This window comes from Cyrtonyx montezumae, unplaced genomic scaffold (genome assembly GCF_038088225.1).
Source record: "Cyrtonyx montezumae isolate F1298 unplaced genomic scaffold, pur_monq_1.0 scaffold_2, whole genome shotgun sequence".
Classification (NCBI taxonomy): Eukaryota; Metazoa; Chordata; class Aves; order Galliformes; family Odontophoridae; genus Cyrtonyx; species Cyrtonyx montezumae.
Genome location: NW_027071936.1, coordinates 870,212 through 889,741, shown reverse-complemented (window position 1 = coordinate 889,741; position 19,530 = coordinate 870,212). Strand labels below are relative to the sequence as shown.

The 19,530-nt window shown below is 36.5% G+C and overlaps 1 protein-coding gene across 2 annotated transcripts in view; it reads left to right on the top strand.

Annotated features, from left to right (window-relative positions):
- Positions 1–19,530, top strand: part of PALLD (palladin, cytoskeletal associated protein) — a 172,479-nt gene that overhangs the window by 64,055 nt on the left and 88,894 nt on the right. For both annotated transcript variants that reach the window (XM_065736209.1, XM_065736208.1), the window contains exons 8-9: positions 3,025–3,144; positions 4,487–4,829. In XM_065736209.1, the coding sequence (XP_065592281.1) occupies positions 3,025–3,144; positions 4,487–4,829 (463 nt within the window). The remainder of the gene's footprint in view (positions 1–3,024; positions 3,145–4,486; positions 4,830–19,530) is intronic.

Here is a 19,530-nt window from a genome sequence, read left to right as displayed (position 1 = left end):
CACTCCCTTAGAAATCTGCCTTTCACTAATGCACAATGTTTGAAACAGAACATATATGTAAATATTTCAGAAATCACATGTGGTGGTGAATGTGCAGCTGTAGGAAATATTCTGCTTTTAACACAATACACAGAAATATTCTGAATTGAAGACATCGTCAGTGATGGAATCTGTGAAAATATGGCAGATTACTGGAGTTTCATCTTAGCAAAGAATACTCTTCTTAACTGAGTCATGAACCATACAGGGAAAGGATTACTCTGTAAGATGTGATCTTTCTAAGCAACTGACAAAGTAGTCTAGTGCTTGCATGTCTAAATATTACATGTTGCAGTGCACAAAGTGCTTTTGTGTTAGTTTAGTCGAGTGTTAATTATGTTATAAGGCCCTCCGAACAGCATTTTGGAGCTGCTTTCTGGAACCCATTTTTGTGATGAAATTGTTTGTCAGTTGATTACTGGGAAGGAGAACAGACGTCTTCAGATCATAAGATGCTACTTAGCACAGCAACAGAAAGAAAACTGATTATGTAAGTCAGGATCTGAAACCAGAGAAATACTCAGAGCATTACGTATCCATGTAATGTTACAGAGTTCTTATATCAAACCTGTATTTTATTTCTACTTCTTCCACAGTGGTAAGCCTTTTAGCGATAACGCTGAAGGTCAGCATTTGATTTGGGAATGACGGCAAAATGTCTAAAGAAAATATTTTTTTGTTGATCCCACAGGCTTTTAGCCTAATCTACCTTTTAGTTAGTTTTCTTCTTTTATTTCCTTTTATATATACATATAATGTTTTTATTCTAGTTTTTATTCTCATGAGCAAAAAACATATTTTAGCTTGCTCGTCCAACTGGGTAGACTGAGATGTCAGCTTCTGTTTTTTCATTACTGTTTTAATGTGATTTTCTTTTGCAGTGTACCTTTGTATAATTTTCCAATGTAGTGCTTCAGTAAACAAACCATGTCAAGTAGAATCCATTAGAATTCTGATATCACTGAAGATCTGCTCATGTCATTGATCTTACTTGTGAACCTGTAAGAACAGTATGAATTAGCTATGCTGTGTAGAAAATAGTAATTCCACTGGTTCCTATATTTTGCAGTACCTTTGCCCTCATTCAAACAGCAGTTCTTAGCATGGTGAAAGTGGCTTTCTTTCACTCAGCTTTCAGAATTCTGTTGTTCATTTAACAGGAAACTGGAATGCTGCATGTATCAGATTGCATCCCCAGAGCCGCTTCAATCCAGGAATACACACGTGTCCTTAAACTGCTTAGGACACACTACAACTAAAAAAAAAAAAGCTGATCTCAGTAGTTCAAAAACTAGCTTGTGTTACTCATTACTTTCCTGATAAGAGCTTTCATGAGTCATTTAATCTTCATCTAGGTCAGATAAGATCCAGTGTGCTACAATATTACCAGACATGCATCTTAAAGCTACACAGGACTGACTTGTGTTGCCTAAAAATAATTAAATAAACCACCATGTTCTGCTGTCTGAAAATCAGCTCTGTGCCAAGCCTTTAGTTAGTCATTCATTTTTAGCCCATTTCCAGTACACTAAGTTCTTGGATACATCGTCATTTATAACTGGAAGTATTCCATCATTTTTTTAACTGTCTAAATGAGACACTGGTTTGCCCATCCACAGTGACAGGGGAAATAAAAGGCAAAAGCCTTACGACAAGAACAAAAAAAAACAAAAACTAGAAGATGTTTTCGTTGTTTAATCTAAAAGAAATGAAGCTAGTCTTACTGAATGTTCTGTACAGAATAATTTTCGCCTGAAAACTAATGGAGTTTGTAACAGTTTACCACTCTTCAGTTTCCTTTTACTAGCTTTATTCCACTGATTATTTTACTCCTTTTAATAATACGAGATCCCATGTGAATGTCTTCAAAACAATTTTTTTTTACTGAAATAGAGTTCTTTGAAACTTTAAAATATGTTTTTAATCAAGGGCTTTTCAGTGATTGATTTTGAGACGAGAAAATGAGTTAATTAAAATAAAGCCCTGATTAATTAACGAAACATGGCTTAACAGTGTCCAGTATTAAAGTTAGGTAGACATGTTGCGTAGGTCCTAAGATCATTTAGATTGGCTCCACTGTGAGCCTTTAAAGAAGGTTGGTATACACTTAAAATTACAGACAAAGTGAAGTGACTGTTCTAAGAGTCTGGAAAAATATGTAGACAGTTGAATGTTCATAATGAATGCACGGAAAGGATTTGGAAAATGTTACCTTGAGACTCAACCTGAAATATGAATAGCCCAGCTTTTGTGTAAATTTTGAGAACAGACCTCTGGTATAATCAAGACAGGCAGCATGTTTTAGATGATGGAGTATCTAAGTAAAACAATCTGATTTTGAACAGCTCCAGTATATGTCTGTGTAACTTCAGAGGATGCTGTTTTGTCCTTCATTTTGTATGCATCTGTCCCTCCCTTTTGCACAGAGATGGAAGTTTTCCTTTCAAACTCTATTAAGGGGCATACTTTGTGCATCCCAGGTTTTTAACTCTGTTCAGTTTATGTAGAAATTTAATTGGAAATGATGACAAAATATTTCCTGGTTTTACTGGGAATGGGATTTTATCTGAATTGTTCTATTAAATAAGAAAATCTATTGGAAAGAAGTAACGATGTGATATTCAGAGTGGTGGCATTATTCAGGTGGGTGGATTCAAGAACTTATAGGTAATAATTGTTTACAGAAACCATTAACTTGATTTGTATGATTTCACACACCTTCTGCATAAATAATATTCTGTGAGTAAAATAACTTTACAAACTAGTAATTGCCAAATTATTGTTCAAGATACGTTCTTTTGGAAGACCTACCTTGGTTAACTTAATTGTTTTTGCAATACAAAGTGCCTTTCACTGAAGCCATGTCCTTTGGAAGCTCAGTATTTGTCTAAGGAGCTCTTCATAGTGTTCTCCTAACATGCAATGCAAAGCGTTACGTGGATCCTTAAACAGTTTATAACGTGGTTTATTTTTGCTTATTTCCAGAAGAGATATGTACTCTCGTAATTGCAGAAACTTTTCCTGAAGATTCAGGACTTTTCACGTGCACGGCAACAAATGAATATGGTACAGTAACAAGCAGTGCACAACTAACTGTCTGCTCAGGTATGTGACAAAAGGAAAGAGGAGGTTGTAATCATGGGTCTTAGACTATTAATTTATCTGTGATGTCTACTTCATTTGTAGAAAAGGATTGCTGTAATACAGGGATCCTTTTTTTCATATTTCCATCTCACTCTCTGAATATTCCAGAGCACTGACTGGTTTAACTGGAATATACTGAAGTTGCAGTTGGATGGGGGATGGATGAATGAGATTTTATTTATTCACAGATTGCGTGAGATTGTTTCGTTGAGACCTACTCCAAAAGTTGAACTACTAAATGAGTGAAGCATCACCTCAGCCTTGCTTATCCCTAGAGGATAGCAAACCAAAGATGTTGGTTGGTCAAGAGGCTAGCGTATTGCCAGTAAGACTGACAATAAAACACTGCATCCTTTAAAAAAAAAGAAAAAAATAAAGAAAACGCCATCTAGTATCTCTAGAAGATATATAGAAATTTCATTTAAATGCTTGAAACTGGTTCTGTTTTTCTATCCCAGACTTGCTCTTCCGAAAGGAGGGATCTATTAAGTCAAGTGATTACCAAGCATAAAACTCGACTTCCCCTAGTGTTACTATTGGTTCATGCTGTCAGATAAGAATTATCTGACACCTCTTTCCAACTTCCATTGTTGTAAAATGTGACAGAAAGCTACCTGTCAATGTGTATACGAATATTTATAAATCATACTGTCAACCCCAGATTGTTCTGAGTTTTTATATTAACTCACTTCCTAGCTTAATACTTCAAATAGAAGTGTGGCAGACACTTTTAAAATGTATTTCACAAGCTTGGCAGATGTTCAAGCATTAGGCTTCTGGGACTAGATGGCAGCAAAGGCACAATGAAAAGAGCTGAAATTTTGCTACCAAAGGTAGCATATGCCTTTTTTACAACAGAACTGTGCTGAAGTTATGTTTAGTTTCGTAGTATGTTTACATACGGACTGCACTTACCCAGCTGCCTTTGTCTATGTGCTATATATATATATATCGATTACTATGTATTCATCCTTCACAGAATTAAAGTACTTTGTTCTTAAACAGTGCTATCACTCCAGGAAGAAGGAATGCAGTTTCACCTGTTGTTGCTCCATAGGCCATCTCAGTTGGTGGGTGAAATTTCTGAACAGATTGCAAAGTATCTAGAAGGGTCCTTATTCAGCAAGTCTGAAAATGAATAGCCAATCACATATCTTATTCATAATAATTACCAATAGGACTAGAACTGTATTTCCACAAAAGCAAAGTGATCTCACTTTGAAGAAGCTCAGTGTACTGCGTGTCTGTACCATCTTCTTAATTCATGACTTTTCAGAGAGATTTTCTTTTTCATGTCTTTTAGCCAACTCGGAAAACTCCAGTCACGAGTCACTGACAAGAAAATCCAGCAGTGATGATTTCCATTGTTTCCCACCGCTTCCTCCAGCTGAAATTAGCGCTCTTGAGCTATCTCCTAAGAAACACCTGGAGATCCACCAAGCAAATAACACTGAATTGAGATCTGGAGTGACAGCGCTTCAATTAGATCTCAGTTCATCCGAGGAAAAAACAAATGGTATCCATCCTGTTCATGGAGTAAATGGAATGATTAACAGCAAGCCAAATGGTGATAAACCTGTCTCATCTCCAGCTGTCTTGCTTTCACCTGCAAAGGAGCCGCCACCTGTGCTTGCCAAACCAAAGCTGTGAGTATTTTGTTATGCTTTCTTTTCCTGTAAGCTTGTTTGCTGTTGAAAGCAAATTTTTTTCCTGAAGTGTTAGACAAATAGTGGAAAATGAATAGGCGTTTGCCTTGAGCAATCTCCTTATTACTACTTAGTACTGTAACTTATGTCCCAAATGTCTGAGTATATAATTTTTCTCAAAGCACTACATGAAAGCAAAATGCATTGTATACATCATGTTCTATGGGAAGTTTGAAGATGAAGTTGCTAAAAATGCAGTAGGAGTTAGCGTTTGTTGTTCTGCGCTGTTTCCTTAGTCACTGTGTCTAGATGTCATAGTGGCCTGAGATTCTTGTGTGTCATTCCTTTTTCAACACTGTTTAGCCTTATTTATTCTGCATACTCTTTTTTTCTCTTTATTGGTAATGGATTTTCAGGTGTGCATTGGTTGCACAAGTTATCATTATGTTTAGTGCTACTGATTCTGATGACGACTACAACTGAAGGTGAAAAACCCAAGGAAGCAAGAAAAGGGAAAAAAATATGTTCAACATTTTAACCTTACTTTAGTGGTACATTTTTATGTAACAGTGGGTTTACACTGTTAATTTATGGTTTTACTTCAGTACTGGGCAAATTCTATTTTTCCATCTCTCTCAAGTATTTCCACAGTGTGAAAAAGGTGTCAAAATGCTATTTTATTTCACTTGCATTGATAGTCAGAAGGGGTTGTTAATCATTTTTTAAAAAACAATTATTTCATTTAATAATTTTTTCAAAAACAACATTATTTCATGTTTTCACAGGATATCCTACAAAACAGAAAGATACTGTTCTTTTAGCAACTATATACTACGTCTTCTTGATCTTGAGGACACAAAAACAGATGCCTAATCGAGCAAGTTGTCAGGGCTCCCTCTCTGCATTCACTACCTTTCACTTTCTGTTGGTCATTATCGTTGTAAGTGGCCTTTGGCAACTGCAGAAGAGGAGTGAAAGAAGTAGAAAAGTGTGAAAGAGTAGTATTTGGTGGTGACTGTGTATATGGGGGGTGTGGACCTACCCAGGGGGTCCTCTGCTCATCACACTCATTGCAAGACCCATTTGTCAAGGAAGGGGATAGCAGCTCTGGCAGACTAATTAAAAGCAAATTTCACCCCAGAGCTTTTCCCCACAAGTGGCGTTACCCTAGGTCAAGGTGTGTAATTGACATTCCGTTGTATGATGTCTGTTCCTACTTTTTTTGTTGTTGTTCAAAAAAGTAGTATAAAATCAGTGCCTAGTATTTCACCAAAGATGGCATTGAACTTTATCAAGCAAATACAGACAAGAACAATTATAATAGTACTTTCTAGCAGAAGGTAGTAGGTATCTTAACCAAGTCGGAAGTAACTTCCCACTTGAGCTCAGGATAGAAGACTTTGATCTTGGTGCTCAATTAACACAATTTTTATCTGAAAGAAGGCAGAGAAGTTAGTGGCATTATAAGGAGAATGAGTGATGAGTGGCTTAGGCATTTAGTTTTTAGACTGACATCATGGCTTCTTGTAGCCAAAATTTTCACACAGGCCAGAGATGCAAAGGAACCTGGATTTTGATTCCAGTCAGTCATTAATTCTCTGTGAAGTAGGTGGCTTTTTGCTGGAATGGCTAACAAGGCACATTCTGAAGCCCTGATAGATGATATTTGTGCCAGCTCATGAACTTCGTTTTTACCAAGAATTTACTACTTGTTACTGTAAAAACAGTCAATATCAAGTGCTTTACTGCCATGGAATGTAAGAGACAGCAGTGCTAAATATTGTTAAAAGGCAAAATACTTTATCGTGCCTTGTTTGCAGCATGAGTTTATGTAGTGAAGAAACAACTGTTGAACTGAGACCACCAAAAAAAAAACAACCTTCTGTGGTTTTGATCTCTGCTGTTGTGAGATGTTTGGGGACATTGATCAGCTGGTGAGGTGATCATTTTCCAGGTAATGGTGGTGTGTTGTACACGTGAGCTTTCAGAAGTGTCCCTGAAATCCTTGAATCCTGCCACATACAATCTGCTATGGCAGTGTTTTTTGCAGTGACAATGTAAGTCACGTATTAGTTTCGCAGGGGAAAAAAAAAGATGGAAAGAAATAAGATCTAATTTCTTCCAGTTTATGAGTTTATCATTGATATTTTCTTCAACATATGGATGTTTGCTGTTTGTTCTGAGACTTGATTTTTATAAGTGTATTCAAAGTCTTGAAAACAAAACAGAAAAAACTAAGCATAGTTTTAAAAGAACTTGAGAAATCTGTGTGGCATCAGTAATAGTTTATCAGTATAGCTAATCAGGATAGCTGAAACTATAATGAAAAATATTTCTTAAATAAGTAAATTTGGCGAATATGTATCGAGATCACTGCAGTGTGAGCAGATGGAACTTTTAGACATCTGTGTTCATGCTGGTGTGAATGAAATACTATTACTTGAGCTGAATTGTTTGACACTTATCTCCTCATGCCTCAGCTGCTGAGATTTGCCTCACGTAATTTTTTTTGTGATGTCTCAGCTATTTTTTACAAGCAGATCTAGTTCTGTGATTTCCTGTATGCCTCTTAACTCTTTATTAACAATCTTTATTTCACTATTTTTTACCCTTCATTGAAATTACCCTTCACTTGATCTTCCTGATAGCATTTTGCCTAATTTTAAACTTAGTTGTACTTTTCTGTGGCTTTAAGGATGCAGTAAGAAATAACTATGCCTTCAGTAATTTTTAGATATATGCAAGGAGTAAGTCACTATTTAGACTTTATTAGGAGGAAAAAAAACCAACATGTGAGAATAGCTAGCAGTCCAATGGAACAGGCTGAAGTCAGGTGTAAGGCTTTAGCTTACCTAACAGAGCCTGGGGCACTGAAGCTCTGAGAACAGATATGTGTTGGCAGCTTTGAAAGCTCCAAGTTTATTCTTATATGGAAGATAAACATCTTGGAAATGGTGAGAAAATGTGATTTAGGAGAAGTATTTTCTATTTAATTCTACTAAAATGTATGTTAATGTGATTTTCTTAAGCAACCTAAGCTGGGAAAGAATGACCACAAAAATACCAATTTATGTTTCAGGTGTTTTTTTTTTTGTGCATTTAGGTTATTGCATCTTTAGATTAAACACAGAATAATAGATTAGCTTTTGTAGTTTAAAAGACACCCAGAGCAGAGCTCTGGTACTTTTACTTGTGTGAAACAAAAAGTTACAGAGCTTTTCTGAACTATGGGAAAGATAATCCACATCTTATGTGATTTAATGCTGAATTAAGTCCTAGTGGGCTTCCTGTATTTCTTCTGAAGTCCATCATTTTTAAGTAGCTGTTAATAATTTTGCATTAGATTTCTCAATCAGAAATATATGCAGTTAAATATTCTGTATTTATTTGCTAGGGTAAAAATATGGAAGACAAAAGTTTTGTCACTATGGAAATGAGAAACAAAGAAGAAAACCAAGCACCAGTCTTTCTGATAGAAAAGGAGGAGTGTGGTAATATAACTGACATTTCTATGTTCTTGAAGGCTGGACAAAAGTCCATGTTATAAACATTCATGTCGTTGTACTTGGAAATGTACAGGACAATGTTCATCTGTACAGGAGAATAGTAACGCTTGTTTATTTTGGAAAGCAGTGATCATAATAAAATGCAGCTTTGCAAGGGTAAGTGCCAAGGTCCATCCAGGGCCACTTCAGTTTCAACTACAGTGCTTTTTCAAGATTGTAGGCCCTTTTGATCCTTGCCTTGCTGATAACTTGCTAATAAGGACTATCCATGAGAACGCTTTCATCTAAATATGTTTTCTACTGTGGTAGTAACAACTGAAGCTAGCATGGAGGAAGAAAGAACAAAGAACACTTCTAGAAGGTTGACTCTTTACTACAGGACTGTAAATAATTTAAGTACTTCTTCTCTTATGAGAAATAACAGTTAATTTTTCTGAGAAAGCTATATTATGTGAAAGTGCCATAATTCAGTTGTTTCAAGATAAATAAGCTGTAGTAAAACTACACAATCTTGAAGAGATAGGAAGCTCCTTCAGCTTCACCTCAAATGAGCTTGTTGTCTGGTGCTAATCAAGTGGATCAGATGTTGCTTGCTAATAATCTGTTTGTAGTACTCTAAATTCAGTTTTATGAGACAGCATAGTCCCAGTGGCTTTCGTGATTCCTTCTAGGAACTTACAGCCATGTGGCAGTGGGGCAACGATGTCTTTCACGTTCCTCACCATATTCATGATCAATGTGGTTATTGAAATAACATGCTGGTCTGTTGGCTGCTAAAAGCAGCCTCATCAGGCAGTAGAGTGCCATTTTTGTTTCCGTTCCTCGAAGTGACTGTGATGGAAAAATAATTTAGAGAAACTTAAAATTGAAATTCTACACATAAGTGACTAATGCGCTTTCATGCTGCTTCTGCTTTCTGTTACTTCACTTGCCTGTTTCAGACTAAGGAATAACACGATCCAAAAGCGATAGCAGTTAGTACTGAGAAGTTTCCTTTTTGCAAATGTCTTTACTAACTGAATGCTACAGGGTACTGAACAAACTTTCAGCTATTTAAAATCTGCAGCAGTAGAATTCTGAAACTCATTTGTAGCAATTGACTTACACAGCAAGAAAGGAAAAAGGTAGGTGAGAAAGATATTTGTATCTTCTCACAGCAGTTATGTTTCTTGACCCTTAGTAAGTCGACACAACTAGTTGGACATCCCCCTTATATAAACACTAATCAGTGTTTTAACAGAAGTCAGACATCCATGAATAAGTTAAAAAGTGAGTGTTCAGTGTATGCCCCCCCTCCCCCACCACTGTGAAACTGTGCACACAGGACATCTGTGTTTTTCAGTTATGTTTACTTTAGCACTGAAAATACTCAAGGCTGTAGGATAATCAGGGAAATGGAGGAGAAAGAACACAGGTCTAGCCATTCATTTCTGGGTGTACATTTTTTAGTCAAACACATGCTGCAGGCTTTTGTAAATAATGCCTCCAAATGGTGTTCTCCCATTCTTTTCCACCTTGCTGTGGTTTTAATGCTTGGTTGTCTCCCTCGTACCTTCGTTAGCAAAGCAGTGCTATTCCCCATTCCTTCCAAAATGTCAATAATAGGCTTTTATTTCTAAGAATCAAATAGGAATAAGCTCAGCCTAAGTGCACTGAGAACTTGGTTCATTTTCAATTGGTGCTGAAAGTGTTTGGAATGATGCAGGTGCCAAAGTAACCAGATGCTGTTGAAGGATAAAGATGGCAAAGGTCAGGAGGCAGGGACTCTGCACAGTTGGGTTTGTTTGCTTTTTTTTCTGTAGCAAGGTTTAGATCAGTGTGAAAGGAGTTTGTGATACACCTTTGAACAAGAAAATACGTGAGGAAATGTGCCGTCTGTCTGCAGAAACAGTTTATGGTAGTCTTGCATTAGTCTTGGACCAAACGGATTGAAATGAAACGTACTCATTTTTGAAACATATCTTTGCTTCTAACTGAGGCTGGATGGTTTTAATATTTGGAAGTGACTGAACAAATCAAATCTGAGCTCTTGGAATATGCAACAGTTTCTGAGAGGATCTCCGTCTGATTCCAATTAGGAAGTTCCTGCAGGAAGAGCTCATGGATTCTCTCAGTATTGAAGGATTTATTTTTGTACCTGAAACAAGCTCATGAAATGCTTCACTGCACACTGACCCTTATGGAGTTAACATAATGAGTACCTACTCTGTGTTTACACGGCTTTGAAAATGGTGTATTACCATGCTTGCTTTGGTATTGTTACATCTCTGACTTTGTAACTATCCACTTTTGAAGATGTACAGACTTAATAGTTTTTATTGTGCTCTTTGAGTATAACATGGATCAAGAATTCATAGGAATGAAAGAAAAACCAAGGTAAAGCTAAGAGACTGAGAGAGGTAATGGCCAAAGTTTTCAGCAGAGCTGAATTGCAAGATGAGCTGGCACACCAAATCAGATGCTAGTGTCACTGTTCAGGACGTATCTGACAAGTGAAAGCATGATCCAAAACTGGCACATTATAATTTTACTGTCCGTGACTTGCATAAATTGATGTTCATGTTGAATGTGACAGCTCTGTGGAAAGAGGATGGAAATTCAATTAAAAATGTGAGCAAGAAGTGAGGGAATTATTTTCAAACAAATGCTCACAAATTTAAGAGCAGGGAAGTCAACATAGCATTTTTCTTGGGAAATTTTGAAGAAAGGGAAGAGCAGAAGAGATGTTTCAATATGCTCAGGGTCTTAGAGTAGATTCTCAGAACTGCTTGGCAGCTCTTGTTTGAAGCATTTTTGCTTTTGAGTATAATTTACATTGATAAATGTAATCATTTTTGTTGTAAGACCATTATATGCAACATGCAGATCTTTGCCTTTGATTTAAGTTTAGTTTCTTAGGTAGGATTTACTGTGTCTTCAAACATGGAAAAAAGTGTTGATGAAAACTTTAATGGGTGAGATTTCTTAATCCAGGCAGGAGGAAAGGCTGTGAGCACTAGTAATCAGTTTAGTATTGAGCTGACTTTTCTCATCTGGACTTGTTAAAGGGGAAAAAAAAAGTAACAAACCTTGAGGAAGATTTGAATCTAAGGGGAAATTTCAACAAACAAATAATTGCTGTTTATTTCCTACTGAAGTGACCTTCTGTGATTCTCCTAGCCTCTTAGATAGGTATCTCAGGCAGCTAACATCATCAACTTGATCTCAGTAGAATTTGAGTATATCTGAAACAGCAACAAAAAAGTATGTAGTTTTTTATATGTATATTTAAATTTATATATAATTATTATAGTATTAAATATTATCTAAAGTATCTTGACTAACAAGATACATCAGTCCAACAGACTTTCTATGGATTTGATTGAGTTTAAAAACTTTTTTTTATAGAAATTGCTATTTATACTTTTAATTAAACCATTATTCCTGTGCATTGGTAGTTGTGGAAAACTAATAGTGCCTGTATGGCAACCAGTGAGTCATGGCCTGTAGCACTGATTGAGCACCTGGAGAGAAGACCCCAACCCTAGGACAGGATGGGGTGGAGCCAGGCTGCTCCTTTTCTCTCAGACCTCATTTAAGGGCTGACTGCCATTGAGGGAAGGATCTGTTGTTGGAGTTCCCTCTTTTGTGGAGTTTTCCCTGCAAGTCTAGATCCTTAGAGGTGGGTGAGCGTTCAGTTTTCTTCTCTCTTTGCTGGTCCTGTGGCCGTTACAGTGCTCATTTCATCAATTCCTTAAACAAGAAAATCTTGCACCACTCAATATGTAATGGTGAGATATAAAGCAAGAAGCTTTTAAGGCACAAAACTCAAATGTAATTGAGCCTTACCTTGCTTCAAGTTAAACTCTTTAGGAGAGGTATGCCTAGTTTTCATGAACTGAAAACACAAGAGGACAGGGCTGGCATCTTCTGCCAATGTTGGTTTCATAAAATATTTCAAAAACATGTTCAGTAGAGTCACCGTAGGTAAATGTACGTGTACGAAGTTCTTTTTGATAATACAACTTATGTACTATGGGCACCTCAATAATAGACATCAACATAATGATGTGAATGTTAGTTGGGGAAAAGACAGGTGATTTACAACATTCAAATAGCATAAGTAGATACGTAGGTAAGTAGAGTGGCAGTTTTATCTGAATGGAACTTTGAAGCTGCTATGTTAGCTTGAAATCTGCGACAGAATGTGGGCTGATTAGCAGCTGGTATCATTCTTTCCTTTGTGAAACACAAATACGCTATTTGAATATTGATTTAACAAAGCTAAATCCTGGAAATCCTAGACTGCTTATTTAGTACGTACTTTTTTTTTGTAAGATAGGTATATTCAAAGAAGTAGCAAAAACTGGTAACATCCACTGATGGTCATATGCTGCCTACTGTTACAGTCCCAGTACCTACTGTTAGGGTATCCTTGTTGTTGAGCAGCTGTTGCTGGAACTTACCCAACTGCAGAAATACTGAACTACCTTCAATTGATCCTACTCATCTGTCTACAGTTGGTCTTTGCCTGTGCTTTTAAAAACTTCTGTTCAAAACTAGGAGCTTGCACTTGGGCAGATGATTTCATGACAGGATACAACAGCTTGTGAAATTATCATAACTTTACAGTGGCATAGCTACTTGTTTTTATTATTCCTCTGCTGCCTCTTGTCATATGGCAGTCTTTTTATTGAACGGTTATAATTGGGTTTCCAATCTTCTTCCAACTATGATTATTTTGTGAAGCTTTGTTGTTTCAAGTTTGATTCATTGTCCTCAGATTTATCTGCGGTCCTAATTTGCATTTACTTACGTTGTGTTTTCACTTTCTGTTTTGTGTCAAGAAATGTTTCCTGGTGGGAAAAACAGGAGGTTAGAATACAGTTAAATTAATTTCTCTCTCATTCAGTATCCTTGCTATTAATCTTTGCATGAGGAATTCCCTTATGCTAAATGATTACCTTGTGCAGAGACATTTGAAGGTATTGTGGTTTAAAAATACTGACCTGCCAGACAATTAAAAGCCATACTATTATCTACTCAAGCAGGCGCTCAAACTAGATTAAAAGCTTGAGTTGAGCAAGGGAAGCAGGTCCTGTTCTGCTAGTCTTATTAAGATGCTGTTTAAAAAGCCTTTTTGCTGTCGTGGGGACTTCAGCGGAGGTAAGATCCAGTGGAGGGAGCTGTGCTGCTTGGGTATATAGATCTCTGTCCAGGAGTCCGTTTAATATTTCTTGAAAACAAACTCTGAGATCCAGGGATACAGGCTGCTTTCAGACATCTTGTTCAAGCACTGTCAGAAATAATACCAAGGGGGAGGCGTGGCTCTGTTGTTCAGCTATGGAAGGAAAACTGAATCGCAAAACTAATAGAAATGAAGGCAGAAAAGATGCCAGTGCTCAGGGCATGATACTAGCAATGTTTGCATAGGACATTTCCTAGGGAGGTGTGAAAATTGCTCCAGGGGTTTCTTGCATAAGCTGTTGTATCAAGCAGAGCAATTGTTTACTAAAGATAACATAACCTGTTTGGTTGATGCGATAATATATAATACGTTGTATGTGTGTATGTATTTGTGTGTGCATGTAAATACAAAATATAAAATTAGAAATTCAGAGTACTTCTGCGTGTTAGCTTGTGTCAAGCTTCAAGTATCCTCACTACGTGCCATTGTGCATTTAGTCAGGAAAGTAACTAGCATATGTGAAGCTAATGAAATGTAGTAAATGTCTCACGTTTCTGCTCATAGATAAAATGCAGGCAGTGGTCATATGACCTTTTTAGGCACTACTTTTATTTTTAAGCTGCTTTCCTGTTATTACCCAGTACAGATTTATTAAAGTGGATCTGTTTGATATATACATGCTGTTTAAAATAACAATTTTTTTTTCAAAAATGCGAAGCATCAACTTGCTACTATTTGAAACCTTTGGTTCATCTTTACTCCATATGTCTTTACTTGGGCTAATTATTAGTTCATTTTATTGTCTTTCAGATGTGTGTTTTGCACGATATAGTTTTTAAATGAAGTTAAAATTACGCTTTGTTTTCATATTCTAAGATCCAAGCCAATGTAGTTCAGACTCAGTAACGATAGGCTGGATAGTACAGCTGTTAGGTCTTCAATTCATGCTAGTGAAAGTGTGGGATCAGTCATCATCTGTGCTTGTGAAGATTACCTGGTGCTCTCCTACTCCACTTGTATTTCTGGCACAGACAGAAGCACATCAGCTTGAAGCGGTGTTATGGGGCCACCAAAACAAGATTCACTCCTTAGCTATGCCATCCCTTTTCTTTCATGCCTTTTCACAACACTGTCTAGCTCTTAGCAGCGCGTTGTGTATGGATTCTTTATGTTGCGGAAGAAGCGGAGGCCGTTATGTCAGGATTCATAATAAATTTGAAAATTGTCTGTAAGACTATTGTCAAGGAAATTATGTGAAATGGAGTAGGGAAACTAACAAGTCAGATGAGGTAAACATGTTTGGAAATATAAGTACGCTCAAAGTGCCCTTTAATTTGTTGACTCCTTAGTCTTTAGTTCTCTGTTGGACTGAGTGTTTTTGTCTATTTGATACATTTGATAAACATCCATCCAATTGAGGAATGCAGATTTGATTTCCAGAGGACGATAGCAGCAGCTAAAAAATGTGTTTAATAAAATGGTTGAATGCCATAAAAATCTGCTTAACATGTTCAGTTAAACAAAAAGAAAATGCTACAGACTGAATGAAGAAGCTCACTCAAACTTGCTTGATGAAGCTTACAGTGATTTAAATTCGTAGTAGATTTAGTATGTTAGTGCTGAAAACTTTTAACTATTTAGTATTTTCGCTCAGTGTCACTCATTTCAGTGAAGCAAATTTAGTCCAAGGGATGGTTGAGTCAAATGCTGCTGTTCTTCTACAGTGCAAAATGGAGATAATAATGAACTAGTAACAAGCTAAAGGAAAAATTTTGCTTGCTTAGATTAAGCAACTGAAAGCCTTTGGTTTAAGACTTACACAAATTTTATTTAAGTTGTTACAGTGGAAAAATTAAGTTGTAGTAATGAAACTTGAAGTTTCCCTTTGCTTTCCTTTAGTTGCTGCTGCTCAGGTGCTTTCTTGCTCACATGTACTCTCTCTTGTTTCCCTCATTCCTTCTCTTCTTTCATTGTGATAAAAAGCCTTCGCTAGTCAAACAGTGAACATCTAACTCGCACAAAATTCAGCCTTTCAGTACAAGCAATTTTGTTTTAATTGCACTTTCATGTTTTCATGAGGCCTGCAAGGTTTCTCAGACAAGTGAGAAAAATACTCAGCTTGTCTTCCATTTAACATACGGAGTGTAATTTTGTGTGCAAGTTCTGTTTTACAATTTAGCTGTTGTTTCATTTTTCTGCTTGAAGGATTTAAATATTTGGATGATCTTGACAGATGTGTAAAATTCCAATCAAAGTAATTAAGTTCCTAATGAGCAAAAGGGAGAAGGTAAATATTTGTGTTTTGAACTAGAAATTTATTATGAGGAGTTTGCATTGAAGGCAAATCCTTCCAGAGAACTGATGACTTTGTGCAGTGTGTAATGGTTACACTGGTCTGTTTTAATGGTACTGACATTACGTGGCTGTGTATTCAGGGTTTTGTACAGGTAACAGCGTATTTTGAGTTTCATTATTTAAGTCAATTTCTTGCTGAACTGAGTTGGGAATGTGGTATGTTTTTCTTCTTACTCTCACCTATAATGTCTTTTTGTCCTTAATCACATTTTGTTGTTCTGATGTTTTCAGTTTGCATGATTGCTTATAATTTCTCTATATCTTATTATATTTTTAGATGTTTATGGAACATAACGTGTTGGTCATCTAAAAGCATCTGTATTTGTAGCTTCTAAAATGCTTTATTCTGTTACAATCTCCTAATGACAAGTCTGAAAAGGCAGCAGAATTTTTATGTATATGGATTTAGACATTGATAAATGTAGTCCTTTCTCCAAATTTCATTCAGAACTGGGCATGATCTTACTGTATACACAGGAATGTATTCCTGTAATTCTTGATTCTCTGATTATCAAATGAGATGTTATCTTTCTGATAGTGCCATTTTACCTGATGAACTGCAAATGATAAGCTGATGATAATGTTTGAGTGTAGATGATGTTTAAGATAACAGACCTCTATTACTGTTTAAAATATCAATAAAGAAAGGTTTAACAGTATTCAAAACACACCTGATCCTGGGCATAATCTGTGAGAGAAAAATCTGAAGTCTGTCCTATGTGAATTTCAAAAGGATACCTTTTAACTTGTAATTTTGGCTTGGATTCTGGAATGTAGTAGACTTCTCCAGTTCTTTATGTGTACAGTGTACTGCCAAACATTAACAAGTAGTCTCTTATGCTAGCAAGTAGTCTCTTATGCTAGCTAATGTGGGTTTTTCTCATGAAATTTCAGAAAGTACCTTGCTACTGAATCTATTGTACAAGGAAATACTCCAATGAACCTTTCCTGTCTCTACTTGTTTTCTTTCTGTATTTCAATCTGTAGCTGATTTTTCACACTAAGGATTGCTTTCTTTTCCTTGTATTGGCAACTGCATTACAATATTAATATTGTTTCTTTTGGAAGAGGGTGGCATATGCAAACTAAACTTTGCTAAGAGCCTCTATAGTCCTTGTGAGGACCTTTGGTCTGAGTACTTGACTGTCAGCTTTCTGTATTTCAGCTGCTTTAAAAGAAACTGGGTAAGCAGACCGTGCATCTCTGTAGACTCTTCTTGGGTTACCAGGAGTAAGAGGCTTTGCCAGAGGTGATCTGGCTGAAGAGCTCAACTTTTTGGTTTGCATTTCTCACTGGTAGCTCTAGAAATCAGCAAATTGACAGCAGTTGCTGTCCCTGAAAGCAAAGTAGAATACCATGGTTTGCTGATCTTTTACCTTAGAAGAAAATTAACCTTTTTTTTTTTAACGTTTAGATGGAAAACAAATTTCTGAGTTCTTGAATTCAGTTGTCATCTTCTGTTACTGTACTTCTATAGGCATGAAACAAACATAACCCACACAGAAAAATAAAAAACAAAAACAAATAAAAAAAACCAAAAATATTTTAGTAATTACTAAATATTGGAAACCTTCAATAATGCAAACATTATTAGGAAAGTGTGGTTTTAGTTTTTGACAGCTGATTGTTCAAACATAAATATTAGCAACATCTTCATGATTCAGTAAATACTTTCAGTTGTTTACAGGATAAAATTGTCATGGTTGTCAGTGGTGATTACAGTGAAGTGAGAAGCCCTCCGAAGTGCTTCTGTTTTATCATGTTCTCTGATCAATTTATGTGGTATTTTAAAGACTTAAGGAAATAGTTCTCGTATTGGCTTAGATGTTATTAGCTTGGTAAAATTGCTTAAAGATTGGACACACTTGAACTTTTGTTTACTTTCATAATACTCAATGGGAATTGAACCCTTCCTCCTTAAATTAATTTAAGATAAACATTTTTTTTTGTCAGAAACAGAAATTCACAACTACCCTTTTGGCCCCCATGCTAATCATGTTTACTTAACTCTCAACACAGTCTAAAACATGCTTCAGCAACATTTGCAGGCTTTGTTATCTAGTAAATGCCTGTCTGAGCAGAACTGCCAAGTCAGCCTCAGAGGTCAGAAATGTGTGTCATGCGCTTCTGTTGAAGAACATCAACACCGTGCTGGTTAGCCCTAAACACCACAGAAAAGTACAGCATCAAGCATTCAGGTAGGAAAATCATTGTGTCAATGCCTATTGATGTGATAGTGTCACCAAGGAGCACGTTGTATCGTTCTCATACTATTCCCACATTGAGGCAAAATGGAGAGGAAACAAAAAAAAACAACAAATGTGATTTCCTTAATGCTTTTCAGTATCAGGAAATAGATTTTTCAGAGTTGTCTCCTGTTGTATCCGAAATGGCATTGTAGCAATAAATGCATTCAGGTGTGCAGGGTGTTCCTATAACATACTTCTGTCAACGTTGCCCAGAATTGGGCAAGTCACTGTTGTAACTGAGTATTGTCTGTTGCACTGTTATATTTGATGATTATATTAATAACGTTGGCTTTGTGTGGAAGCTGTTTCTTATGGTACTGTTGATGGATATTGTGACACTGTCACCTCAGTACCTTGTAAGCCTGGAAGCAGATAAAACAGCTTGTTAGAGATATTTCTGAATATGCATCAACCAATTAAGGTTTTCAAGCATGTCATGGCTTGTTGTAGATTATGAATTCTAATGATAATGCCTTTTCTTAAGGAAGAAAAACGAACTATAAAGCAGTAGGTCTTTCAGTTTTCGCTTGCACTCAGAATACTGCACAGGCATCTACAGCTGCTCTCATACACAAACGTGTTGGTTGATGTTTCCTTGCTGTTTACTGACGTGTTTCTTGTAGGCAGTGTCTGGCAGCTGATTCCGTTTGTCAGAGTTCTCTTATAGTGGGGCAATTATCAACTTGTTGAAGTTTCTTCTCTGGAAGCTAGGTAGGGAAGTTAGTTGTTAAGAAACTGTAAAATTACAGGAGAGTTGTTTATCCTTGATATGCTAATTTCTAACAAGTTATAATTGTACTAATGTTTCTACAGTAGGTCGATTTGATGAGGAGCTAATTCAACTGGGAATCTCAGTAAGTCTTTGAGTTAAACCTGAGTCAGTCATAGCAGTCACTCGGCATTGGCATGATTTTCGGTGTGGACTTAGTTTGCAGTTTCTCTGTTAGTTTTGGAAGGGCTGGGGACTGTAAATACCCTTGCCACCCATTGTTTAGCAGCCAGAAATGAAAGTGAGTTAATATTAGCAAGCCATAGACAAGAAAACATGGAAGAAAGAATTAAATTGACTGCATTTAGGTTATGTTGCTGTTTTTCATACTTTTTTCAAACTAGAAATCAGAAAGATTGAAATTCTGGGTTTAAGTAATGCTTTTGAAAATGAGCAAGGGAAATCAAAAGTAGTATTGTCATATTGGTGTTGTGCTTGGTTACTGCCTGTATAATCTGCATGTAGCATTATAGGAAATAAGGTATAGTTCATCTGAAGTAGACAGAAGATGAGGAAAGGGGTTTAAAAGAAAAAAGGGAAGAAAACAGTGAGTTAAATACATGAGTGTAAGAGCTTCCCAGGCTTTGATGTAGCAGGGTTTTAATATTAGGTTTGTTCTGCCACTTCTGAGCAGGAGAGAACATGCATGTCAAAT